This window comes from Crotalus tigris, unplaced genomic scaffold (genome assembly GCF_016545835.1).
Source record: "Crotalus tigris isolate CLP2741 ecotype Arizona unplaced genomic scaffold, ASM1654583v1 scf7180000019364.2947544272:3078424, whole genome shotgun sequence".
Taxonomy (NCBI): Eukaryota; Metazoa; Chordata; class Lepidosauria; order Squamata; family Viperidae; genus Crotalus; species Crotalus tigris.
This window is the reverse complement of record NW_024097500.1, coordinates 1,731,175-1,758,823: the sequence shown is the minus strand read 5'-3', so window position 1 is coordinate 1,758,823 and position 27,649 is coordinate 1,731,175. Positions and strand designations below refer to the sequence as shown.

Here is a 27,649-nt window from a genome sequence, read left to right as displayed (position 1 = left end):
AAACGCCAGGGAATTTCTAGAAGCCTGGCATTCTGACAAATCAGCCATCAATAGACACATAGACATTAACAACATCTACAGATTATGCAAAAGAGACTGTCCCCCAGCCCCAAAAGGAACAAAAAGACCCAAGCCCCTCTCCCCCAGCAACCAGCACCCAGATCAGCATAGATTAACTCCAAGGTTAACATCAGACCAACAATCAGGTACTGCCAAAGAACCAACAGTAAACAGCTCAACCAAAGAATCTCTATGGCAAGGGTCTTCAAACTTGGCCCTTTTATGACTTGTGGACTTCAACTCCCAGAATTCCTCAGCCACCATGGCCTTTTTTTTTCAAATAGCAGTGCTACTACCACTGATGGGCAGTGCTACTACCCTCTGCTTGCCAATTTAGCCCACCCAAACATTCGGGTATAGCTAGTAAAAGGCCTTCAAAGCTCCAAGACCAATAAATGCAGGAATTCTGTTTAATAAGAAAGAGTATGCTGAGATTTCAAGACTAATGAGAGGTCTCATTTGTAAAGGCTACCAGGGAACAGTTAATTTACTAGTTGGCTAATGTTCTTCTCCTGAACATCCTCAGAAAAAAATCCAAAGAAACCAACCCTTTCATAAATGATATATATTGGATTGTTGCCCAGTAAAGAAATATCAGTTATGAGTAATGTTTCTACCTCCATCATTGTCAGTGTTTTAATATTCCTAATTACTTATAAAAGCTATGATATTTAAGGTATTTAAGGAAATTCCTCTCGCTTTAAATTTTTTAAAAAGGATCTACAAATATCCTTTTTCTAAATCATTTGATGCAGTTCACTGTAGGTGTGCACAAGTAGCAGACATGACTTGCATTTCTAAGTATTCAGGTTTTATTTATATATTGATTGATTGGATTGATATATTTATTTTCTATATTATTTATATCCTTCTGTACGATGTCAAGGCAAAGAATCTTCCTTAAAGAACCTTTTATTCAGGAAACAAAGTATCGGCACTACATAGTTGAACCCCAAACTAAAACTAGGCAGTCATAAATCACATTCTCCAATTAACTTAAAAGGCGGGCTTCTCCTCCATTCTCTCCATCCGCCAAACCTTATCAGTTTGCATCCTTCAGTTCCCACGAAGCTGCACTATTGTTATGGCTAGCTGAGCTCAAGTATTCGCCCCACCCCCCTTCTAGGTCTGTTTTCCTAATAAGCAAAGAAAGCAAGTTAAAAGCAAAGTAAAATGGTTGCAATTTCACTCAGTGATCATAACGGGAACATCCAGTGTCACAGCATTGACATCCGACTGACAACCACAATTGAGCTCAGAATTTATGTAGCTAAGTGAGACATTTGTTAAGTGAGTTTTGCCCCATTTTATGACATTTTTTGCCATATTTGCTAAGCAACTCGCTGCAGTTGTTAAGTTAGTAACACCGTTGTTTAGTGAACCTGGCTTCCCCATTGACTTTGCTGGTGAGACAGTCACAAAAAGGGGATCATGTGATCCCAGGACATTGCAACAGTCATAAATACGAGTCAGTTGTCAAGCATCCAAATGTAAATCACGAGACCATGGGGATGCAATGGTCACTTTTTTCAGTCACTAAATGAACTGTTGTAAGTCGAGGACTACCTGTACATTGTTCCTTAGGGGGAAAATGTGTTTGGTATGCATCATTTTTGGTATTCATTGTGTCTCCCAGAACTAATTAATGATGAGTACCGTAGTACCACTGTATTCCGTATTCTGTAAGAAATGCTTCCTTTTTCTTTCTTCCTTACGGCCATTTTGGATTCTCCCAGAAAGAGCCTCCACTTGCAATTCTCTTTTCTGCCTCCTCTATCTTAAGCCCATCTGCACAACCACACTGGACGTGGAGAGGAGATGTGTCACGCTGAATTGCAGCTGTGGCTTCAGCCAACCTCCCCAACTGAACCTGAACCAAGAGCAGCACCACAAAAGGTCAGAGCAGCATCTGGGGAGAACGTCCCAGAAGTATCATTCTATTATCCTCATCCTTGTTGGAGGTGCTTGTCAAAAATTTCTGATCAATAGTGCAAATAGGAGGTAGTGAATTAATAACTCTTTTCTTTTCCTTCCTTTGGAACCAGGCTGTTCTAGCAGAGTTAACAAGCTTTGTCTCATTATAACAGTGACAGATACACCGTCACGGTTTGCATAATGCACCACTGTTGATTTTGGGTGCTGCACTAGACTTCTGCTTTAGCAAAAAAAATAAAAATAAAGTCACGGACCCAGCAAATGTACAACTCACTTGCCAATTAAGAAGGTGTTACATGAATTAGGGCTTTTGCAAAAAGAAGGATTTGAATGCAGCGGACAACCCTGATTATTTCCATAGGAAACAGCCAAATGGCTGGCTATGAATCAGACAATTTTACAAATACACAGACAGACACACAGACACAGACACAAACCTTCCCCCCCCCCCAGAAAAATAAGGCCGGATAGCACAAGAAGTGAAACTTCAAAACAGCTCCTGCACAGTTCAGAGACCTTAAATAGGTCAGTGCTTCACCGAGGCTGTCACAGAATTGGACTCAGCCCAGGTAAAAGGTGTTTTAGAAGCTTGTGAGAGAGTTACTGGAAAAAGGGATAATTCAGGTTGACAGGGAGAGGAGAAGAATAAGTGTCTCTGTGTGCTTCGCCCAGAATCTTGGCACAGATACGAGCTAATGAGCCCCTGTAACCTCTTTGTCCAGCCGTGTTGCATTTAGCAATCGCAACAAGCGCCCGTTTTCTGTTCGCAGGAAGAATTCCACCTCCCACCTAGAAACTAGAATGGATCCCGAGCGCAGAGTGTGCCAGGCTCTTTCTCTGCAGCCCCAAGCAAAGCGGCTTGGACGCCGAACAATGAATGACTAATAGCAGAGGGATGACATTTTTAAAAAACGACTTTGCAGAAAAGTATCTAAGAATAAAACCGTAAGAGAACCACAGCTTTCTTGGAATGATCCTTATCTCAAAATAGAAACATGGCATTTTAAGAAAGGGATTTATCACGGAGGGCGTCCACTTGGAAGACAGCTCTTCCCTTGTTTCAAGCATAAGCCACACTGTTGCAGAAGGCAGGTTATTTCTTAATTATGGGACACTGAGGCAACTTTGCTCTTCAACTTACCGCTGGAGCAGTCTGGCCCTCCCCATCCTGGTTCGCAGTGGCAAGTGTCAGGAGACACACACCGTCCGTGGACACATTCTTCAGTGCAGAGAGCTAGGGACAGAAAGAGATATGCGTTACCTCAGCATCACAGGTCAGAAAAGCTGCCATAATATGTGTATGCTATTATTAAAATTTCCAGCAACCTTGTTGGCTATCTTTTTTAAAATTTAAATTTTAGCCGGAAGGCTTAAAATTCAGGAAGCCCCCACTGGCACTTGCACAATATCTGCTCAACAACTTTAACATCCTTTCCCAGCGGAAAGCCAAAGGGGTCGCTGAAGGTGCAGACATAGGAAAACATATAAATGATCCCACAAAAATCAGGTGTCAGGTGTTGAACTACCATGCCAGCAACAGACAATTCTGACTAGGATTCACACCTCACACGGCTTCTGCCAGTACTCTCTGTATAAATGGGGCAGGGTCTCCTCCCCTCAGCGCGACTGTGAGGTCCCACATCAAACTATAGATCACATAGTGACCAGCTGTAAGCTGAGGGCAGATGCCCGCAGTATCTGATTTTTTAAATATAAACCACTGTTTCTCAACCGTGGCAGTTTGACAATGTGTGGGCTTCAACAGCATAGCTGGCTAGGGAATTCTGGGAGTTGAAGTCCACACATCTTCAAATTGCAAGGTTGAGAAATACCGATACAGACGGTGGTTAGATGGCCTAGATCTTGGCAACTTTCATACTTGTGGACTTCAACTCCCAGAATTCCTCAGCCAGCTATGCTGTTGAAGCCCACACATCTTCAAACTGCCAAGGTTGAGAAACAGTGGTTTAGCAATGGAAATTTTGGATTTAATTATGGCCATAAGTCACGGGCTACCTGTATAGCCCCTATCTCTGAACACTACTCTGGCTGGCTGACACCAGGAGTGGAAAACACACAAAAAAGAGACTGGAAACCCAGCACCTCAATTATCCTCCCTGGATGCCCCAACCACCACCCACAGGCCCCATCACCTGCCCTCGGACCTGAATCAAAGCCAGGTTTTGATGACCTTCCAAAAGGGGAGAAGGGATGGGGGAAGGGAGTGTCTGCTGGATCACTGGTGTCTGTGTTTGCGTGTGTGTGTTTGCATGTGTTCTAGAAGGTAAGGGCAGTTATGGAAAAGGTCTACTTTCAAGGTTCACTGGATGGAAAAATTTCAAGGAAGGGGTCTGGAGCATGCCCACCCTATTCAATCTAGTGGGACAGGCAAATTTATTTATTTGTTTGTTGATACTTATTTAATGTTTATTCCACCCACCTCCCCTCCAGGGACTCCAGATACCCTCAGGGACAGGTGGCCCCACAAATAACCTGGTCCTCTACCATGGAGGGCATTAAGAGCAATAACTAGCTCCTTGAATTGTACCTGGAAGGAAATTGCGAGCTTGTGCAGGTGTAACATGGCTGAACTTAAGGTTGCCCCATTACAGTTTAGCACAGTGTTTCTCAACCTTGGCAACTTTAATTCCCAGGCTGTGGAATTCTGGAAGTTGAAGTCCATCCCTCTTAACGTTGCCAAGGCTGAGAAACGCTTGGTACAGCATGTCGCTGATATAAGCCCAGTGGTGAAATCAAAGAGAAAGCTGTGCAGAATCAGAAAGATGGTTGTTCATTTGAAAAATTTATATGCCACCCACTTCTCCTCGGGCTCTGGGCAGCCTACAAATATTCATATACAATAAAAATCATTAGAAACCCAGCTTAAAAAAAATCTATGCTGCTTTGATTGATGACTGCCTCCCAGCCAAGCTAAGTCAAGCACAACTCACGAAATTAGCAAGTTGCAAGAACGGCTTCGGAAAACAGCATCAGAAAGGTGGAAAGTTTTGTTCTGATGGGGACAGAGGAAATAAATCCTTGGCCTTTTCCTGCAATCTCCCTCTAGATTCATGGTCCCAGAGCTTCCAATTCAAATTTTAGGAGGGCTGGTCTTTGATGATTATGGAGGAAGGATTAAAGCTTATGCATTTAAGACGGATGCAGTTCTGGGCTGCATCAACAGAGGAATGAAATCAAGATCACGTGAAGTATTAGTACCGTTTTACAAAATCTTGGTTAAGACCACACTTGGAATGCTGCATCCAATTTTGGTTGCCACAATAGAAAAAAGATGTTGAGATGCTGGAAAGACTGCAGAAAAGAGCAACAAACGTGATTAGGGGACTGGAGGCTAAAATATATGAAGAACTCAGAATGTCTAGTCCAGGGGTAGGCAACCTTGGCTTTTTTATGACTCATGGACTTCAACTCCCAGAATTCCTGAGTCAGCTATGCTGGCTCAGGAATTCTGGGAGTTGAAGTCCATGAGTCATAAAAGAGCCAAGGTTGCCTACCCTGGTCTAGTCTAACCAAAAGAAGGACTAGGGGTGACATGGTAGCATCTTTCAACATTTGAGGGGCTATCATTAAAAAAGAGATAGTTGGCCTATTCTCCAAAGAAACTGAGGGCAGGGCAAGAAGCAATGGATAGAAACTTATCAAAGAGAGACTCAAGCTAGAATTAAGGAGAAATTTCCTGATAGTAAGAATAATTTAAATCAGAGAAGTTGTGGGTGGTCCATCACTAGAGGTCTTCCAAGAAAAGATTGAATGGCCATTTGTCCAGTATGACCTCCTGCCTGAGCAGGGGCTTGGAGTAGTAGATCTCCAAGGACCCTTCCAAAACTTTTATTCTATATTCCACATTCATCTATCAGGAGCCCAATCTGAATAAACTGCTATTTTGGTTTGAAAAAGTTACTCTTTTCATGTTTGCTTTGATGACCAGACAAGAAAGAAAATTGTGGTGGTAAATTGGATAGAAGACAATTGTTGAGGGCTAAATTTGCAAAGGCTGACAAAATATTCATTTCTTTGGTGTTCCCTTCCCCCTTTCCTGATGGAAGACGGAGGAAATGCAAATTCAAATAAGTGAGAAAACACAGTTATCCCATGTGAACATTTAATGGCTAGAATATGCCAGATACCAGCAGCTTGAATTCTACTGTCAAATCCCCTGTTGTCTGTAACTCTTTTGAGTATTTAATTACTGCTTTTCTACCCCTGAGCATTTGAGAAGGTTCCTAAAGATCTCTTGAAGGGACTCAGGGGGTTGTGAAAATAAAAGAAACATATCAATGTTAATGCATACGCAGACGTGAAGCAAGAGAAAGATAAATCAGAACTTAAATTTCCAAGAAGTTATGCCTCTGTGTGATGACCTTGGTTGGATTAATTACACTGTTCAATTGACCTCAATCTCCCTATCAGTAAAACAGTTCCCCCCCCCATTTTTCTGGAAGAGAATGAGCTACAGAACAAGAGACGACTAAAAGATCATATTCCCTATTCAACTGATTAAATGTAGCAGTTGGAGGCTTGATAGATCAGCTCTAGCTTGTCCGTAAAATTGTCAATATCAGCAATTCCATTCCAGGTCAATTTTTCTGTTAGCACACGTTTCTAGGTCCATTCACAAAGGGAAGGAGAGGCAAGGAAGTGTGCCTGTCCTGCTGTAAGCTTCCCTTTAATTAATTTTTCATTCTATTAGCATTCCATATAATAGGACACACGGCTCCCCAAGGCGCTTCTCCTAATGTTCTTTCGCAAACGATCTCACCAGTTAATGGAACCATAAAAATTACTCGCATCGAAAGGGCTCAACCAAAAATAAAGGCCTATCTTTCTTTACTCTCGGCCCCTGCCCAGTTCTGTAGGCTCTCCACCATCTCCCCCACCCCGGAGGAGTAAATAAAACTCTCTCCCACCTGCAGGCAAAAGGCTGTGGCATTGCCTAGCAAAACGGTCCTTGGAGAACGCTTTGGCGTTCTTCCCTCTTGGCTCCCTGCTCGCTCCTCACTCACCATGCATGGGACCGCGTCTCCTGAACAATCCAGAACCTCTTTGCTGATTAGTATATTGTTAGCATCCTTGGCAGAAGGACTTGGTTGGAGCTGGGTAATAAAAGGGCTTACATCAAACTGCTGCCAAAATGCCAAGTGGGGACCAGATGCTTTTCCCAGGGATGTTGGGCTGCATTCAAGGCCATGTGGCCCCTCGTTCCTCCGTGTGGAATTTAAAGGAGGTGGGGGATATATCAAGGAATGGGGTCCTTCAATGCTTACTTTTTGTTTCCTCTGCTATAAGTGCAAACAGACATTCTCATAGTGGAAGACTCTACTGGAATTAATCCAGTGTATGACTATTAATCCTAACTAGGCTAGGCTACATAACTAATCTAATGTATGACTACTGAAAAAAATCATCCTAGAAATTCTTAGGATGGGGCATCTGTTTGTCCAAAATGGTCCAGATAATCCTTGACTTAAAATAGTCCATTTAGTGCAGCAGTTCCCAGCCTTTTCTATACTCCGCACCCCTAGAGCGCTTCTGATCTATTCTCGCATCCCTTACAAAAGTTCAAAACAACGGCAATGAATTATGCATATTTACTATAATTTTGAAAACACAAGTTTTTGCACCCCCTGGAATATCATCTCACACCCCCAGGAGGTACGAGCATCCCTGGTTGGGAACCCCTGATTTAGTGACTGATCAAAGTTACAACTGCACTGAAAAAAGTGATTTATGACCATTTTCACACGTATGACAACTGCAGCATCCCCATGATCTTATGATCAAAATTCGGATGCTCGGCAACTGACTCCTATTTATGGCAGTTGCAACATCCCAAGGTCACGTGATCACCTTTTGGGACCTTCTGACAAGCAAAGTCAATGGGGAAGCCAGATTCACTTAACAACCAGGTTCCTAACTGATCAACTCCAGTGATTCATTTAATCACTGTGGCAAGAAAAGTCGTAAAATGGGGCAAAATTCACTTAGCAACCATCTTGAGAAATGTTGGGCTCAGTTGTGGACTACCTGTATAGGATCTCCTGCTCGACCAGAGGGTTGGACTAGAAGACCTCAAGGTCCCTTCCAGCTCTATTATGCTGATGTTCTAGTGTGGTTCCACCCTTTCTACCATGGCCCCTCGCAGCCCATCAGAGTCTTTCCAGCCCCATAGACCATTAAAGCAGCTACTTAAAATAAAGCTGGTTCTGCAGGATTGCGTGGAAGTCTCTAAACGGAGGACAGCCAACCGTAATTATTATTAACTGCTGCTTATTACAAGGATAGAAATTAGCTATTAAGCATATGCTTGGTACACCTTCTGCAAATTAGCAGCCTCCGTGCACAGTGGGCTATAATTTCCAGCGTCCTCAGCTGGCAGGGCTCACTGGGAATTCCAAGAGTGATCGTCCGATGCTTCAGGAGGCCATTCAACTGCAGGAGGCTGAGATGGTGCAGATGGCTGATAGGATTTTAAAGGGCTTCCGATGCTGACTGTAATGAGAGCTGGAATCCATTCCAAATGCTGGCAGATTTTTTTTTCCCATGGGAGGATGGTTTCTTTTTTGCTCCAAAGTGATACATCACTCAGTCTTCTTATTTATATTTCCATTCTATCTCTCCTCATGAAAGTTTGAGACACCTTAGATCTTGGGGGGGGGGTGTCCCTTTATCACAACAGCAGCAACTATGCGTAGATTGGGCTGGGACTGGATGGCCCCACCTTGGACAGTTTCCAGGATGAATGTAACTAGTGCCAGGTCAACACCTTAAATGCTTTACTGTAATGGCTAGAAGGAATAACCTTGAGGAACTGAAGGAAGAGCAACAAGTAAGACACCAGTTGAATAAAAGAAATTTGAGTCTGGGCCAGATCTGTAATCTGAGAAAGCAGTAAGGCAAGATCCTCTGGTTCTCATGAAGCTAAAAGGAGGAAGAGGGGAAGGACATTCAAAAGTATAAGATTCCATTGCTTAACCTTGTATTAAACGTAGTATTAGCATGTCTATGGAGAATCTCAGTCATCCAGGTTATAATTGTACCAAAGGTGCTTTTTCAAACAGCAGCTGGACAGTTTTTTTCCCTTGAGGAAAAAGAAAAAAATGTTTGGTTTTTCATCCAACAACTTTTATCAGTCCCTTCAAACTCTGTTATTCTGTTAATAGAAGACCTACACCAAAAGCTCTGATGTTGCCATGATAGATGCTTAAGGACTTTGCCAGCATGGGGGGGGGGGATTGTAGCTAATTGAAATCTGAGCTCTTGTTGGGTTCCTGACCTCAGAGATGTAACAGATCTTCTAAAAAGTCCACTAGCCTCCATCACACACAGAGGAGAATTGTGTGCATGGCCACTATTCTGGAAAAATGGATGTGAGATGTAGAAACCTGATGGGAATATTTGTAGGCAGTTCTGCGTGTCACCAGAGGAGGAGGAGGAGCTTTGCAATGCATTCTTATTAAAAACAACATTTTTCCTTTTCAGCATCCAGGCAAAAACCAGGGCAAAAACCACAGAGGCTCAATCAATCTTACTAAATCAATAATGTTAATGCTGCAATATTTCCCTGTATTATTCCCAGCTTTTACTATGCGCCAGTAGACGGCCAACTTACCAACCCCACAACTCCAGACTGCCATTAGTCTTCTCAGAAAGGAATTACAAATCTCTTAGAACTGAGTAATGAAGTTCAAATATCAGCTGAATCAGCACAGGACGTGATCCATGAATTTCTCCATCCAGATATTGCCCATCATACTCAGGGTTGCTTGATAATGAGGGTCCTGTTTTTAATGATTATTTTGAGATTCTCAGAGTATGTCTTCCATGTTGCAAGTACATAGTTTCTTTAATTTGGCAAGATTCTATGAGGAAGTGAGGAGGAGCAGCTTCTTTATTGTTCCTTACCTCCTCACAGAATCTTGCCAAATTAAAGAAACTACGTACTTGCAACATGAAAGACATACTCTGAGAATCTCTAGGGAGGAGCTGCCTTAACGCTCTTCCCCCCAACCAACCAATTTAACTTGGTCCTCTGGAACATAGCCACTCCCTCCTGGGAAGCCAGACCACATTCCACCACACACATTAAAATGTAAAATCTTTGGTTGAACAAAGTCCCAGAAGTTATGTTAATAGAATTCAGTCTGTGACACAGCTGTATCACTATCCCTTCTGACTTGCTACAAACATTAAATGGAATCTTTTCAGCTTCACCTCCAAATCTCCCTCCTAACTTGTGTGTTTTCAAGCTGTGCTATTTGGGCCTGAAGACACCATTGCAAATCCAGCCTACTTAACCCACGAATTCTGTAACTCAGGGGGATCATTTCCCCACATTATAGAAACTTAATGTCTGCCACCCGTCTCCAAATCTAGCAGCTGCCAAGCCTCAAGCAGCTGGGCATGAACAAGGAAGCCACAACAACAACAACAGCCTCCTGTACAGTGTCTGTAATGTTCATCCGGGATAAATACAGAATCTTGGAAAATTGGAAACTCGTTTATTATGAGTTCTTGTATTGGCAATAGGCATAGCTTGGAGGAACTGGAAGAAGAGCCGTTACCAAGTCATATGAAAGGGGCAGAAATGTAATATGAGAGACATGATCTCCCTAGTTCTCACAAAGATATAGGAACAGAGGGGGAAAGTGCATTCAGACTTGTTACTTTAATAGTAATAAAATTAGTATTAGCATTTGTAACTCTGGTTTCCCAGTACGGTTTAGCTTGAAGGGCTGACATTAATCTTGCAATTAATTGCAAATTAACTGATCATCAACTGATTCATTGCAAATTATACCTATGAGGAGGAATCTTCTCAAGTAACTTGGTTAGCACCTGCTTGGAGTTAGATAAGAGTCAATGGAATTCAAGTTGAGGGTTGGGATTAGCTCACTTCCGGCTACATAGGGATTCTAGGCTAATCCCTCTTTTGACTCCACCCCTCTTTCTCTTGCAGCTCCTGCCTGAGATGCTTTCTGAAATTACATTCATACTTAGCTTTTTTTTTTTTACCTGACCAGCTTTGGTTGTGGCTCTTCTTCCTGTTCCTCAAGGTTATTTCTACATCCTCTAATACGAACCTATGGCACGCGTGCCAGAGGCGACACTCAGAGCCCTCTCCGTGGGCACATGTGCCCTTGACCCAGCAAAGTTCACCAGAATAGCAGGCACAAGGCGTTTGGAAGCGACAGGGCAGGAAGTGAGCAAGTGGCGGTGGCCTCCCAAGAATGCCCTTGAGATGGCAAGGGACTGGCCCTGGCCATCCTCACCCAGTCTGCTGTGACCACTGCAGCCATGCCCACCCAGTGGGCCACGCCCCCCCACATCCCCCCTGAGGGCACCACAATGCTGATGCAGCCCTGGCACTTTGCAATAAATAAGTGGCTTTTGGATTGCAGTTTGGGCACTTGGTCTCTAAAAGGTTCGCCATCACTGGGCTAGGGTTAGATCACCATGAACCCACAGACCAAAATGAGCATCACCAACAAACTCGGAGTGCTGGGATATGGTTAGGAGGGCACTGACTTTTCTAGCCTGCCCTATCTATGTTTCCTGGTAAAATACATGGGAAAATCCCATAGGAGGAAAATTGCACTTAGGGTTAGGGTTAGGTCACCATGAACTCATAGAGAAAAATGGACGTCACCAACAAATTTGGAGTGCTTGGGTATGGTTAGTAGGGCACTGATGTTTCTATCCTGCCCTATCTATGTTTCCTGGTAAAATACATGGGAAAATCCCATAGGAGGAAAATTCCACTTAGGGTTAGGGCTAGGTCACCATGAACTCATAGAGAAAAATGGACATCGCCAACAAATTCAGAGTGCTTCGGTATGGTTAGGAGGGCACTTACTTTTCTAACCTGCCCTATCTATGTTTCCTGGTAAAATACATGGGAAAATCCCATTGGAGGAAAATTCCACTTAGGGTTAGGGTTAGGTCAACATGAACTCATAGAGCAAAATGGACATCGCCAACAAATTCGAAGTGCTTGGCTATGGTTAGGAGGGCACTGACGTTTCTGTCTTGCCCTATCTATGTTTTCTGGTAAAATACGTGGGAAAATCCCATTGGAGAAAAATTCCACTTAGGGTTAGGGTTAGGTCACCATGAACTCATAGAGAAAAATGGACGTCACCAACAAATTCGGAATGCTTGGGTATGGTTAGGAGGGCACTGATGTTTCTATCCTGCCCTATCTATGTTTCCTGGTAAAATACATGGGAAAATCCCATTGGAGGAAAATTCCACTTAGGGTTAGGGTTAGGTCACCATGAACTCATAGAGAAAAATGGACGTCACCAACAAATTCGGAGTGCTTGGGTATGGTTAGGAGGGCACTGACGTTTCTGTCTTGCCCTATCTATGTTTCCTGGTAAAATACATGGGAAAATCCCATAGGAGGAAAATTCCACTTAGGGTTAGGGTTAGGTCAACATGAACTCATAGAGAAAAATGGACATCGCCAACAAACTCGGAATGCTTGGGTATGGTTAGGAAGGCACTGACTTTTCTAGGATGCCCTATCTATGTTTCTTGGTAAAATACATGGGAAAATCCCATAGGAGGAAAATTCCACTTAGGGCTAGGGCAGTGGTGGCGAACCTATGGCACGCGTGCCAGAAGCAGCACTCAGAGCCCTCTCTGTGGGCACGCATGCCGTTGACCCAGCAGAGTTCACCAGAGTAGCGGGCACATGGCGTTTGGAAGCAAGAGGGCAGGAGATGAGTAAGCAAGCGGCCTCCCAAGAATGCCCTTGAGATGGCAAGGGACTGGCCCTGGCCATGCTCACCCAGTCTGCTGTGACCACTGCAGCCATGCCCATCCAGGAGGCCACACCCTAACGTCCCCCCTGAGGGCACCACAATGCAGCCCTGGCACTTTGCGATAAAGAAGTGGGTTTTGGGTTGCAGTTTGGGCACTTGGTCTCTAAAGGTTCGCCATCACTGCCCTAATAGTTCCTTAAGATGGACTCTCTTTGAATTTTTACCCCAGGGTTCTAACCACCTGAGCTAAATTGCTGTTTAAGAAATAAGCACTCAATGGACCTCTTTTCTATCTTTTGACCATTCCCATTTTCTTTCCTAGCCTCCCTGTAATCTCTCCCAGATCTGTGGGGACTGCAATTCCCAGAAACCCAGCTTCTGGCCAGATTGGCAAGGAATTCTGGGAGTTGAAAACTTCAACAAACTCTCTTTAGGTAGGCTAACGGCCAACAACCTGTTCGGAATACAGGAATGGCATTTGAGATGCAAGGCTAAGCAACTGCTGTTTAAAATAGAGCACTGCAGAGCTGGAGAAGTTGTAGCTGACAGCAGCCTCCAGGGAAAACTATTTTTAAACCCACCACCCCCAATGAAACTCTTGCAAGCCTGTGCCAAGGGGTTCTCCTGGCTGTAATGTATCATTGGACCATTTAATAATCTGGCACAGTCTTGATTTAAACAATGATAAGTGGAATGAAGTGAGATTGTGCCAAAGTAGAGTGGGCTTTTATCATATGAACCATTATAACACCCAACCAGACTTCTCTCTGGATGTTCTCTTATAGATCTGGCGACCGAGCTGGACGTATTATAAAATTCTGCTGGACATATTATAAAAATGGCAAACAATTCTTGGTACTGGCGGCTGCAGCACTCCTTTTTTAAAAATATCTTCATTAAATTTCAAAGTCAAACATTAAACTGCAAACTAACCTAAAGGGGAAAAGGGAAAGGGAATAACAAAGCTGCCAAAAAAGCCAATGCAATCCTAGCCTGCATTAACAGAGGGATAGAATCAAGATCATGTGAAGTGTTAATACCGCTTTATAATGCTTTGATATAGCACACTTGGAATATTGCATTCAGTTTTGGTTGCCACCAAAATTCAACATCTCAAAGATGTTGAGACTCTGGAAAGAGTGCAGAAAAGAGCAACAAAGATGATTAAGAGATTGGAGGATAAAACATATGAAGAACTGGTATGCCTAGTTTAATAAATACAAGAACCAGGACTGACCTGAGAGCAGTATTCCAATACTGAAAGAGTTGCCACAGAGAAGATAGGCTCAACCTATTTTCCAAAGCATCTGAAGGGAAGACAAGAAACAATGGATGGAAACTAATCAAGGAGACGACCAACCTAGGACTAAGGAAAAAATTCCTGATATAAGAATTAATTAGTGGAACAATTTGCCTCCAAAAGTAGTGGCTCTTCCAATGCTAGAGGTTTTTAAGAAGAAATTGGACAACTATTTGTCTAAAATGGTATAAGGGTTCCTGCTTGAGTTGGGGGCTGAACTAAAAGGCCTCCAAGGTCCCTTCCAACTGTGTTGTTGTTATACCCAGTGATGGGATTCAGCTAGTTCGCACCACTTTGGCAGAACTGGTAGCTAATTTTTTGTTGCCCAGGCCCAGAATGGACTTCCAAAAGTGGCATCCACACAGAGAACCGGTTGTTCACCTATTTGAATCCCATCACTGGTTATACCCCAGGTCTAAGCGTTCTCCAGTGTTAAAAAAATTGCAACCAGTACTTTTTCAACTGGTCCCAGAAATCAACCAGGATTCTTCAGTCGGGGGTGGGGTGGGGTGGGGTGAGGGGTCAGGACAGTGCAAAATGCATCTCCTGGCCAGTCCTGATTAACGACAGATTATTTAGCAGGGAAACAAACCTTTTGTACTCTGGAAAGGGAATCGCAAGTGCGATCCAGCTCGCTTCTTTGCAGCCGTTAAAACCAGCCAAGCTCCAAAAGACTCAATTAACATCTGGGACTTTAATTAGGTTGTGGCCAATGAGCCAGTGCGGCTTTTATTTACCAGAATGCTTGAAAGGCATTTCCATCCCCTGGTTGAGCTATCGATTCAACCTGCAGGATGGGGAGGGGGGGCAGGAAAGAGAAGGAAAGGATGAAAGTGCTCGGAGCACTTGCTCGTTCCACTCGGCAAGAGAACCTATGGGGGGAATTGATTCTCTTTTCTTAGGGTCCCTGATGGTTGGCTTCTTTTATGGCAGAGAAAATGGACAAGCAAGAGGGCCGGTCAGAAATGGGCACAGCTGGAGGACAGAACAATGGCATCCCATCGAAAAGATGCTATCCCAAGACTTGACCATAGCATTTTGAGTCCTTTACAAAGGTCAGCTTTTACCGAGGGCTTAAATGTGTTTTCTTCTCTTTCCTTCAAGAAGGTCTATCCAGTTGGCCAGCATTTTTAAAAAGGCCAAAACTAATCTCTCGTTCTTGAAGGCCATGGAAAGAGACAGCAAAAAAAGAGGGGGACATGTTTAATTTTAAGGATGCTTTTTGTTTTCCACCACTTCCTTTTCACTTTGCATGGCCTTATTGATCCAACATTGTAAATGCTGTTCCTCACACCGGCAGACTAGCAATGAAGCTCCTTGGGAAAAGAAAACGACCTGAACACACAGAGAGCAGAGGATCTGAAAACAGACTGAACGTGGGTCATCTGGGCTTTCCCAGAGATCATCCCTAACCTAGCAATAGCATTTAAACTTATATACTACTCCACAGTGCTTTACAGCACTCTCTGAGCAGTTTGCAAATGTCAGTCTATTGCCCCAACTATCTGGGTTCTTGCTTTACCAACCTCAGAAGGGTAGAAGGTTGAGTCAACCTTGAGCCAGTCAGGATCGAACTGATGGCAGTAGGCAGAGTCAGCCTGCAACACTGTGTTCTAACCACTGTGCCACCATAGCTCCATCATGTTATATTTGGGAACTTGCAGGCTGATCCCTACTGCTCATTCTTTGAGGACAGCTGAGACCAGAGACCAGAAGCAAAAGGAGGCAGAACAGAGAAAGCTGCTTGGCTTTTCAGCTTTTGTACACTGCACTATCCATCAACCAAACATCAATAACACACCATACCCCAAAAGAACTGTGAAGCATTCACTATAATGATATCTCACCACTGCACAATTTGGCTTCATTGTCTTCAAACTTAGCACATCAGTAAAATCACTAGCTATTCTTGTTAAGATGAAGACCATCATCCTTCTATGTTGCTGCTGCTTACAGTCACGCTAAGGCACATGAGTGCATTGCCAGTCCTGGGAGGCAGACAGGGTCAGGGCTGCTAGAAGGCAACTATTGCTTTCTTTCTCCCTCAAGATTCAGCCTCCTGCCTTTCTTTGAAGGCTAATTTGAAACTGCAAAACTCATAGCTTTAATCACTGAAATTGTGCGGCATTGAGATCTTTTGAGATTTCAGTTCTTTCTTTGATTATTTTTTTTAAAGATGACACTTGCCCGTTGATGGTATTTTTAGTATTATACTGAGGTTGCTGGTGATGTAGAATAAGGGAGTTTGGGGGAAACTTGAATTTTACTGTAGAACAGAGAGTGAGCTGGAGAAACCGGAGGATATGAGGAAATCAGAGGAGAAATCATTGTAGATAAAGGAAGAATTGGAGACATGGAAAGGACAGAGGGAGGGAATTACCGAGTTCTAAAGCTGACTTTGCATGGCCTTGATTTTGGGGAAAGCTTTGGAGATAGCAAGGAAAAGAGGGCAGTCAATAGGTTCTCATCTGAAGTCCTAACTGCTGGCTTCATGGAGTTGAAGCAGCTGCAGTGTGACTGCTGTTTTCCTCAACGTGACCAGAGAAGAGTAGGAGCTTCAGATGGATATGGACAAAAAAAAACCTTGCCTCCCTGAATTTGTAAGTGCTCCGTCGCTGGAGGTCTTCAAGAAAAGATTGGACAGCCATTTGTCCAAGATGCAATAAGGTCTCCTGCTTTGGCCAGGGGATTGGACACTAGAAGACCTCCAAGATCCCTTCCAACCCCATGATTGTATAAGTCTAAGTTGTCTTGGCCACTGGAGGAAGAGCAAAGCTCTTTGATGACATGCTGATGCCCGGAGGCATCTAAGCAGGAAGTAATTGGAGCAACAGTTGGGATTAGTGCTCCAAGTCAGGTCCTGGCAGTTGGGAGAATGACCAAATGTGGGAGTGTTTGAGGCTTTTGTAGTGAGTAAGAACACTGCCCAACTACTCTTCCTGATAGGATTCCATCCTCCCATAGATAAACAATCTCAGATCGTCCATACTTGTTCATGGGGGTTCGTTTCTAATTTGCGATCCTCCTTGCTGTTCTTCTCTAAAACATCCCCTTTGTCTGAATTGTTCTGCCACACTGGACACCACTGGTGTGTACTGGTAGCAAAGACAGACCAACCCAGAATGAAGTGGAGCAACTACCTATAATTTAGAAGACAGACCTCTCTTCATGCAGCCTAAAATTACATTTAGCTTTTTCCCTCTGAGACATGTTGCATCGCTGACATCTACTCTAAGTTCCTTTTCTCACAAGTGTCTCCCATCTGAGATTTGTTTCCTAAGTGGAAAACTTTCCATTTACAGGAAGTCCTCGACTTACAGCCTGCTCATTTAACCACCATTCAAAGTTACAACAAACCTCCCCACAGCTACTTACAACCTGGTTTGAAAGTTCAGAGTTCCAGTGTCCTTCGTCCAGGTGGGCCATCTAATTGAATTTGGGACGTTTGGCAACTGACCTGTATTTACGGCTGTTTGCAGTGGCCCACAGACACGTGACTACAATTTTCTAGATTTTTTTTTGCCAGAAACTGCCATTTACTTCTAGTTTCCAGCAAAAACCACCCACTGGACATAATGGATTTGTTTAACAACGGCTGCAGAAAAGGTCGTAAAACCTGGCAAGGTTCAAATGGTGACTGCTTAATGATCATGACTTATAACCAGAGTCACCTTGTAGGGGAACTGGCAGCATCACAATTTAACAAATAAATAAATGTCCATAATTGTGCTCAATTATGTTCGTAGGTCAAGGACTGCCTGTGTCATTCCTCAATTTCCTTTTGTTCTTTCAGCTTGTATCTCTAACCTGTCAGATCATTTGAATGTTATTTCCTGCCTCTGAGGGCTTTAACTTCTTACCTAATAGTGTGACATCTGCAGATCTGAAGCACACTCCCTTCACCGCCTCCTGCAAGTCATTTATAAAAATGTTGATGAATTGAAGACCCAGGACTGAACCTTATGACACCTCACTCAATACCTCACTCCGGTTTGATGAGCAGAGATTATCTGGAATCAATTATTCCAGATAGCATTAAATTAATGTTTCTCTTGGTTTAAGCAGCCTTGTTGTTACACGGTGTGCTGACTAACACTTAAAGACTCCTCTGCAGGAAAAGCAATTCAAAAAGCTTTTAATTAGCAAAATCTTCCAATTATACAGCCAAACAAAGTTGAAAAGAAAAGAAAAGGAACCTTTTAAATGCATATCACAGCAAAAAAAAAAAGTCTGAAAGCCCAACAGTTGTTCTAGGATCAATCACTGGGCTTTCCTCCATCACAGCAGAGACACACCCACGCATCCCCCTTATCCAGGATTTGCCAAAGGATCATGTGGAGGGAGGGATAAGAGGAGTGCAGAACTGCTGATTCGGCAGTTTCCAGGTGTGCCTGCAGCTTTTACGCTACCCATAAACCTCTTTTGCTCCTGCAAGTCAGAAATACCCTTGACGGCTCTGCCACCACATTGCAGCATGCTATCCCCTATTCTAGTCTTTTTTTTTCCCACCAACCCAGTTTACAATACTCCTACAGGGGTTGAGGGCTCCGAGGCCACCATGTGTAATTACATCATCCTACTCTTTGGATGTTATCGCATATGATGTCACTACGGCTTCTACTGGAAGCTTGCAAATGAAACAGGTTAATGAATTTTATTAATCAAGAGAAATTACATTCAAGTGCTTGCCCACTTGAAATAATTTCGATATTGATTTTTCTCCGATAGATGCACTGGAATAATGAAATAGGGAGCCAGCTTGTGTTTTTTTTTTTTTTTTTTCATCTGTGGTGCAGGAGGGAAGTGACAGACCTGCTTTCCCATGCCAAGTGATTACTTGAGGTCTTGCAAAGGGGGTGAGGATGGGGGCTCTGCCTGGGCTTCCACCACTCTTGGTGTCCATTTTTTTGTGGCTCGCTTGCCAAAAGATTTCAATTCACTGAACTCTCTCTGTCTTCGGCCCCAAACGCCCATCCATCATGCAGTGGTAAAATGAGATTGATGTTCTCCCTACAAGAGAGGGAACAACACTCATCCATAATGCAGGACGCTGTCCCAGGAGGAATTTGTTGGTCCCCCTCTGCTGCAAGATGTGGCTGAAAAATTATTGAGCAAGGGAAGGAGAACGAGGTGGTGGAAGCGAGGATGGGGGCTCTGGTAGTCGGTAATCAGCTGGCTTGGAGGGGGCAAGAGGGAGGTCTGAGCTGGGGTGAGAAGGAGGAGAAAGGAAGAGATACAAGATAGGGGAGAGAGGAAAAACTGGCCGGGTTGGGATGCTTGCTAAAGCGCAAAGTTCTGAAAACAAAAGGAAATCAAATCCACTGTTTTGATTTACCCATGACGTATCGCGCGATGCAGGAGAGCTGCTAATAAAGATACGCTTTAAAAAATTCAATGACTTGCAGAATTACTGCAAAATTTTAAATGGGGGTTGAGGGTGCCAACGTGGATTTTCAAGCTTGACCGCAAAATTTCCCGTTCTGCTCCCTGCATTATGAGGAAATCCAGAAACAGTTGCACCACAGGCCCATTTGCTCAAGTCATAATTGATCGAATTTGGATGAGAGAGAGAGAGGGGGAGGGAGAGAGAGAGAGGGAGAGGGAGAGAGAGAGGGAGGGAGAGGGAGAGAAGGAGAGATCGAAAGAAAAAGCATAAAGGGTTAGCAAGGATTGAGAATCAGAAGAGAAAAGGAATTGACTCTCCATTCTGTTAAGGGCTGCAGCGAGGGCTGCTAATAGAGATTTAAAAACATGCTACTCGGGATTCCAAATGTGTCACACTTGATTAGAAAGCTGTTTCAGAAAATCTGCAAGAAAGTGACGCTACAATTAATAGAAGGAGGCCCAATTAGCCTTTAATCTATGACTTTTTAACAAACCCTCTTTTAAACGAGAGGCTTTTGATCATTATGTGCTCCTTGAAATTTGGACTTCCCTCATCACACACTATTAACTCACTGGCTCCCCAACAACATAGCTTCACAAGGTCAGATGATTCCAAGCCATAACTCCTTTATTGATTTTTCTGGCATGAAATCCAGCTCCTTCCTGCAAAAGTGCAAAAGAATCACGGTCTGGAGCAAAGGCAGGTTGGCTGGCTGGGCAACCCAGAGAGTTGAATGCAGATATTTTGGATAGAGAAGATGGTTGGTTTGAAAGGGGGGGTTAAAAGAATCCATCCATGTTAGAATTGAACACCCCTCCCTCAACAGAGGAGGAGGAGGAGGAAGAGGAATAAGACACTACCTATCTCCAGTTTACAATGCAGCCCTTGCAGCAGTTCCAAGAAGATTCCACAAGCTATTGCATCCTGATTCAGGTGACCCCGAGGGCACAGATATACCCCCCCACGTGGCTCAAGAGCTCTCAGGAAGAGCGCAAATGACCAGAGGACTGCAAAGAAATGCAATCCTTCCATCTCCCTCATACTATCAGTACCTATCCTTCCCATCAAAACTAATGAAGCTCCTTGGATAAGAAGAAACATGTTTTCTTTTTCTTCCTCAAGGGAAAAAAAGACAGTCCAGTTGTCTTTTGAAGAAAAAAGCACCTTTGAGACAACCATGACCTGGATGACTGAGAACCTCCACAGATCTGGGAGTTGAGGTTCACACACCTTCAAGTTGCCAAGATTGAGAAACGTGACACTGGAGAGAACCTGATGCTCTCCAAAGGTGTGGACTTCAACTCCCATTATCCTCAGTCTGAGGATTATGGAAATGGGCCCCACATATCTGGAAGGCTCTATGCCAAGTAGCTTGCACGATAAAACAGATATGATGTTCATTTTTTTTTCATCTAAGTAATGTGTCTACGATTGCATTTGAAGACATGACAAATGACATCCTGCCCTAAACAATACTCTCAGAAGCTCTTTGGACTAATTGGGAAATCTTCATTAGTGCCAACGGAAAATGTTCTCTGAAAGCAAGTGGCAGCTGCAAAGACATCTTCATCTTTCTTGTGGAAGCTGCTGTTTCCCGATGGAAGGAAGTGCAGTTGCTTTCCCTTTAAGGTAATGTGCTCATTCCTTCTTTGCTGCCTTGGCTTATCTTGAAGACCCCAAGTCAGTCCTCATTTCCCTCTAGCTGTAGGAGAAGAAGAGGCAGAGCCAGGAGGCAGGAGGTTGAATCAAGAGAGGTTGACATGACAGGTTTTTAGTCTAGTAAAAACATGATAGCAGTGTTCCAGTATTTGAGGGGCTGTCACAAATAAGAGCGGGCCAACCTTTTTTCCAAAGCACCACAAGACAGGAGAAGCAGCAATGGATGGAAACTAATCAAGGAGAGAAGCAACCTAGAACTAAGAAGAAATTTACTCAGTAGAATGCCTTGCCTCCAGAAGTCATGGGTGCTCCATCACTGGAGGCTTTTAACAAGACACTGGATAGCCACTTGTCTGAAATGGTATAGGGTCTCCTGCTTGAGCAGGGGTTGGGCTAGAAGACCTCCAAGGCCCCTTCCGGTTCTATTCTGATTGACTCAATACTTCCTCTAGTCCCCTGCTCAAGCAGGAGACCCTATATCATTTCAGACAAGTGGTTGTCCAGTCTCTTCTTAAAAACCTCCAGTGATGAAGCACCTACAATGTCTGAAGGCAAATTGTTCCACTGGTTAATTGTTCTCACTGTCAGGAAGTTTCTCCTTAATTCTAGGTAGCTTCTCTCCTTGATTAGTTTCCATCCATTGTTTCTTGTCTTGCATTTTGGTGCTTTGGAAAATAGGTTAACAAGGTTAGGGACAAATACACTATGCAGTTATTAGGAGAAAAAAAATCAAGCTTGATGGCACATAATAAATTATATTCACATAACAAGCTAAGTCATGTTTTGATGGACTACGAGAAAGGATTGACAATGCATGACAACCCAATGCCAAATTAACCATTGGGTTTCCTTTGATTTAGCGTCTCCCAGTAAGAAGCATCTGGGCTTAGGAGTTAAGCCAGATCGTTTTAGGTAATCCTCACTGAGAAGACTTTCAGGAAATCCCAGGGTCATGTACAGCACGTTAGGTTGGAAAGTAGAAAAAAAATTCTACAAAAAGGCAATTCAATCCATTTCCATATTGCTGCCATGACATCACCAGGGGTCAACTTCAACTCAAAGAAGGAGATTTTTTTTTAGAGGTAGAACTGTAATATTTCCTCCAGTCAGACCGAAAAGAGGGCCACTGCCTCATAATTTCAGAATATAATTCCATTGTGCACAATTGCAAGTTTTAGAAACTTTATTTGCAAAATCGTAGGGGCTTAAATCTTTATTTATTAATTTATCTGAAGCCTAAAGATTTAAGAGCGTGCCGTTTGGAAGCAACAAGGGAGAGTCACAGGAGTAGGCAACCCAGAGAATTTTAAATGACTGCATGCATGCAGTTAGCTGTATAATTAGCCACATAACTCAAGCGTGCAACCCTTGTCCGACTGACTTTGCTACACTTAAGCCAAACGTTTGGGGCATGAGACATCCATCTTCCCTTATCAGGAAAACAGGCTTGGGAATTGCAGCTGCAGAACTAACTAATTTTTTGAAAAGCAATTTTTAAACCACATTTTAATGTGCTGTTTACAGAAAGTTCCCTCTGTAAGCCTTGATGAACCCCAGGTTGCGAACCTTATGCTTGTTGCATCATGCGAGGCCCAAAAATATGGAAATGAACTCACAGCCATAGAAGATAACTTTGAAATCAACTGTGCAGCTGCACCAGAAACCGGACATGGTCAACAGATCAGCAGGAACAAACAGTTCCTTGAAACAATCTAAATGTGCAGTCTGAAAGTCCCAAAGAATTCCCTCTTAGTTTACCCAAAAGGGGAAAAAAACCTTCCAGAGTTCCCACAACCTAGTGTGAAGGGGGGTGCTAGTGCCCGCCCGACGCTCATGGCATTGCTAGTGCCCACGCAATGCCGCAACACTAGCGCAAGCGGGGGGATGGGAGCGCGCACACGCTTGTGCATTGGCCAGCCACTCATGTGGCACAGTGGCCAACAGCCTGTGGCCCGGTAGTGGTGACCTCTGACCTGGATGATTGAGAATCTCCATAGACACTTCCAGAGTTTCCATTGTTAAGCCAATTTTTTGCTATCAGGCAAAAAAATCAGAAGTCTGGTAGTATCTTCTTGGAAGCTTTTGCCTTTGAATAAAATTCATTGCCTTTTCTGAAGAAACTGCACAGGCAGAATGTTTGGGGTCTCCTACTTGAGCAGGGAATTGGACTAAAAGACCGCCAAGTCCTTTTCAACTCTGCTTTTCTGAGTTATTCTGCAGTAGCCCCTGCTCTCTGGCATATCCTCCCCTAGGAGAGCAGAATGGCCCCAACCCCATTGGTCTTTCATAAAGCTTTAAAAACCTGGCCGTGTTCCTGAGCCTGCAGTACTGAATGGATCCCTTTCCCTGCTTTATTGTTAAACAGTCAAATATTTCAGCCACTGTATAATTATTTGGGATTCTTTATTGTTTTAAAATATTTCTTATTGTTTTAACTGTGGTATATTTGTTTGAATTGTAAGCTATCCAGAACCATTTCTTGAAATAGCAACTGTAGAAATTGGATGGATGGATGCATGGATGCATGGACAGATAGATAGATAGATAGATAGATAGATAGATAGATAGATAGATAGATAGATAGATAGATAGATAGATAGATAGATATCACAGACAGATAGGTAGACAGAAAAATTTAATAAAAATTGGAAAAGGTGTTACTAGATTCCTAATTGGCCACCAAGGACTGACCCAGCTCTCTTCTTATAATGGTATTGGGCATCATCAAAACACAACTGATCATTATTATTATTATTATTGAGCATATGATGAGAACATGATAGAAGAGAAATAAATACAACTGATCAATGGACGTCCTATAATTCTCTCAGGTTTTGCCCCTGGCCAGCCTGTTTTTCCTGCTTGCACAGGAACTGTAAGCAGCAGTTTAAATTCTAATCTCAGCATTTGCAAGCCAAACAAGAGCTGCATGCAGGATGCAACGCCAGAATTGCCTCTACATACGGATGCAGAAGTCCCCACTCTCGTAATATCCCGGGCAGCACTGAGACCGTCGCCGATACATCGTCCTCAGTCCCCTCCGATAGGCCGTTTTATAACTGATTCTAAATGGTGAGAGAGGAAAGGGAAAAAAACCTGAAAATCAATGCCCATAGTTATAATTCTATTTGTGTTACATTACTGCAAGGTTGTTATATTCAATATTTGCTTCAGAATGTGCAAAGGTTTTTGATATTTAAAAAGATCGATACAAATTCCAACTCCTACCCATTCAGCTATATTCTAAACGGTTTTCATGCTAGGTCCAAGAGAACATTTGTGCAGGCAAGATACAGAAAGGAAAAAGAAAAGGGAATGGAATATGGAATATGGAATATGGAATATGGAATATGGAATATGGAATATGGAATATGGAATAGAATAGAATAGAATAGAATAGAATAGAATAGAATAGAATAGAATAGAATAGAATAGAATAGAATAGAATAGAATAGGAAATATGGAACAGAACAGAACAGAAGAGAACAGAACAGAATAGGACTTGGGTTTGGCTAGTCTAAGGAAAAGAAGAAATAGGGGAGACATGATAGCAGTATTCCAGTATTTGAGGGGCTGCCACAAGGCAGAGGGGGCCAGGTTGTTCACCAGAGCACCAGAGGGCAGGACGAGAAACAATGGTTTGAAACTGACCAAAGAGAGAAGCAACCTGGAATTAAGGAGAAACTTCCTGACAGTGAGGACAATCAACCAGTGGAACAGCTTACCCCCAGAAATTGTGGGTGCTCCATCACTGGAGATTTTTAAGAAGAGACTAGACAGTCACGTGTCTGAGATGGTTTTCTTGCTTGAGCGGGGGGCTGGACTAGAAGACCTCCAAGGTCCCTTCCAGCTCTATTCCATTCTACACCTGATTTGGAGAAAATCTGGCCTAATTTAAGTCTGCTTTTAGAACTTTTCCAGGTGTTTCCGGTGTTTCTTAACCACAATGTATTTTTTAACCTTGATGTATGTCTCAAACTTGATATGTGGAATTCAAGGCAAATGAATTTCAATTCTTGAAGTTTCCTTTGCTGGTTGGAGAATTCTGGGAATTGAAGTCCACACATTTTAAGTGGCTATGGTTGAGAAAGACAGATTTAGCCGGCTTGTTTTCAACAGCAAGAAGGAAAAAGAAGGATTCAACAAGCAGAACGATAGTCCCTTGCTCTTCCTAGTTGCTTCCAACCTGACTGGAAATGCGAAACGTAAAGCAAATGTATTGCAAATAGGCAGGGCTGGTTAGTCACCCTTTCACAAAAGCTATGGCTATTTTCTCCGGGGAAAAAAATCATGTTCCGTCTCTTTAGTGCTGCTAGACTACTTTGCACAAAAGAACCTGTCTTTATCCTCCATAGCTGAAGAGCTTCTCCCAGGCTCAGAAGAAAAGGGAGCTATCCGGAGAGTATGAAACGGAAGAAAAGGTTTGAAAATAACTTCCAATTATCGCTTACCTGTGTCGAGTACACTTGAACCAGTTCAGAATATCTGTGCATCTTGTATAGTAGATCTGATCAAAGGGATGTGCGTATGATTCCTGAACAGTCACCGCGTAGCTAGAAGGGAAGAGACAGGAACTGTTGATCTATGCCCCTCTTTATTTAAGCGTTAAAAGCCCAGATCCCAACACCCTTTGGCCACGTTTGTTAAATGAACACGTCAGTGAATACAGAATACAGGCCATCATTGACTTACAAATGCAATTGAGCCCAAAATGTCTGTTGAAAAGCAAGACATTTGACTATCTTTCTCGCCACAGTTGTTACGCAAATCACTACAGTTGTTCAGTTAGCAACTTGGTTGTTAAGTGAAACTGGCTTCCCCATTGATTTTGCTTGTCAGTCGTGAAAGGGGGAAACATGAGCCTGCGACACTGCGACCATCCTAAACACAAATGCCAGTTGCCAAATTTCGATCACATGACCAAGGGGATGCTGCAATGGTCATAAGTGTGAGAAACGGTCATAAGTCACTTTTTCAGTGCTGTTGTAACTTAGAATGGTCACTAAATTAATCGTTGTAAGTCGAGGACTACCTGTACGGAATTACAGAGTTGGAAGGGACCTTGGAGGTCTTCTAGTCCAACCCCCTGCCCATGTAGGGGACCCTATACCGTTCAGGATGAATAACAATGATAAAATTACTAACATGTATACATTTGTTTTTGTTTTAAATAAACCATGGTAATTAATGACATAAATGGAGAATCTCTTGGTTATGAAGGATCATGTCTAATATTGGGGAGATGATGGAGGTCCACAGTGAATGGGGCAATGATGCAAAGGGCTGTTAAGTATCTCTGGGGGGGGGTGTACATCTTTTCCACCTGGGGAAATAAAATCTTTAAATGGGGGGGGCTTGGTGTTCTCTCAGTTCAACCTTGAGCTATAAATATTCTCCTTTATTAGAATCTTTAAAATATACACACACACAATATTTATTTTAGACTTCACATTGCAAACACAATTTCATTTCACAGCAACCCTGAGCTACCAATATTCTCCTTTATTAATTTAATTAGGGGTAGATGAAGATGTCAGTTTCATTTTCTCTGTTTCCCACTTCTGAGAATCTTTCCAATTCAGTGTTTTCCACTTTTGCAGAAGTGCTGAGTCTGGCTTCTCAGATTAAAAGGCAACAACTGCACTATAGGTATGTATTTCAATACCTTTCTCCAAATGTGCCCTTTTGTTTGTAGATTTGTTGGTAGATTTATTACAGGTATTTCTATATCACTCTACTCCAAAAATGTGTCCAAGCTTAATTAAACACAATACCCATCACCTAATAGAACATATTTTGTCCTCTATCTTCATGAATATGTCTCTTTCTGTGCAGATTGGTCCCTAATGACTTTTTTTTTAATTAGTAAATTGCACTGTAAAATTTGGAAAGTGGGACTGGCTTTTTTTATACTTGTATTACGTCACTGCAGGTGAACAGCTGTGCTAGTCTTTAGCACCAAAACTCAAAATGATTTGGGTAGCATTTTTTCCAACCAACACATTTTAATCGTCCTAAATAAGAAATAAGAACATGTGTTAGTTGGAAAAGATACTTTTTCTGATTTTTTTACCATTTTTGTATTGGTTCAAAAATGCTAATGGATTTTGATTGGAAGAGAGACTTATTCTGGAGACTGAATCTATTATATTTAATTAAACAACAATTGATAAGAGATGGCATCAAGAAACAAATATGGATATTTGATCCAGGACAAACTATTTACAACAGGGGTGTCAAACAGCCAGCCCATGGGCCGGTGGCATCATGCAGAGGCCATGCCATCCCAGCTCCTGCTATGCAAAAAAGTCATGCTATGTTGCGACACGTCACATGACGTGGCAAGTTTGACACCCATGATTTAAAACTTTTGGGATGACTTGGGATAGATAAGATGCTGTGGTAAATTTTCTACGAGTGGACTATATATAGTAACTGTTAACAGAGAGTTTTGAAACTTTAATTTTGTTTTGTTTTAGTATTATTGCTCTTACTGTTAACTACTTTGTTACTAATATAACA

General features: G+C 42.8%; 1 protein-coding gene across 2 annotated transcripts in view; it reads right to left on the bottom strand.

Moving 5' to 3' along the window:
• The window catches only part of MEGF11 (multiple EGF like domains 11), a 231,647-nt gene that overhangs the window by 141,749 nt on the left and 62,249 nt on the right, over positions 1 to 27,649 (bottom strand). For both annotated transcript variants that reach the window (XM_039361924.1, XM_039361926.1), the window contains exons 4-6: positions 25,579 to 25,680; positions 24,092 to 24,192; positions 3,137 to 3,229 (exon numbers count right to left, since the gene is read on the bottom strand). In XM_039361924.1, the coding sequence (XP_039217858.1) occupies positions 3,137 to 3,229; positions 24,092 to 24,192; positions 25,579 to 25,680 (296 nt within the window). The remainder of the gene's footprint in view (positions 1 to 3,136; positions 3,230 to 24,091; positions 24,193 to 25,578; positions 25,681 to 27,649) is intronic.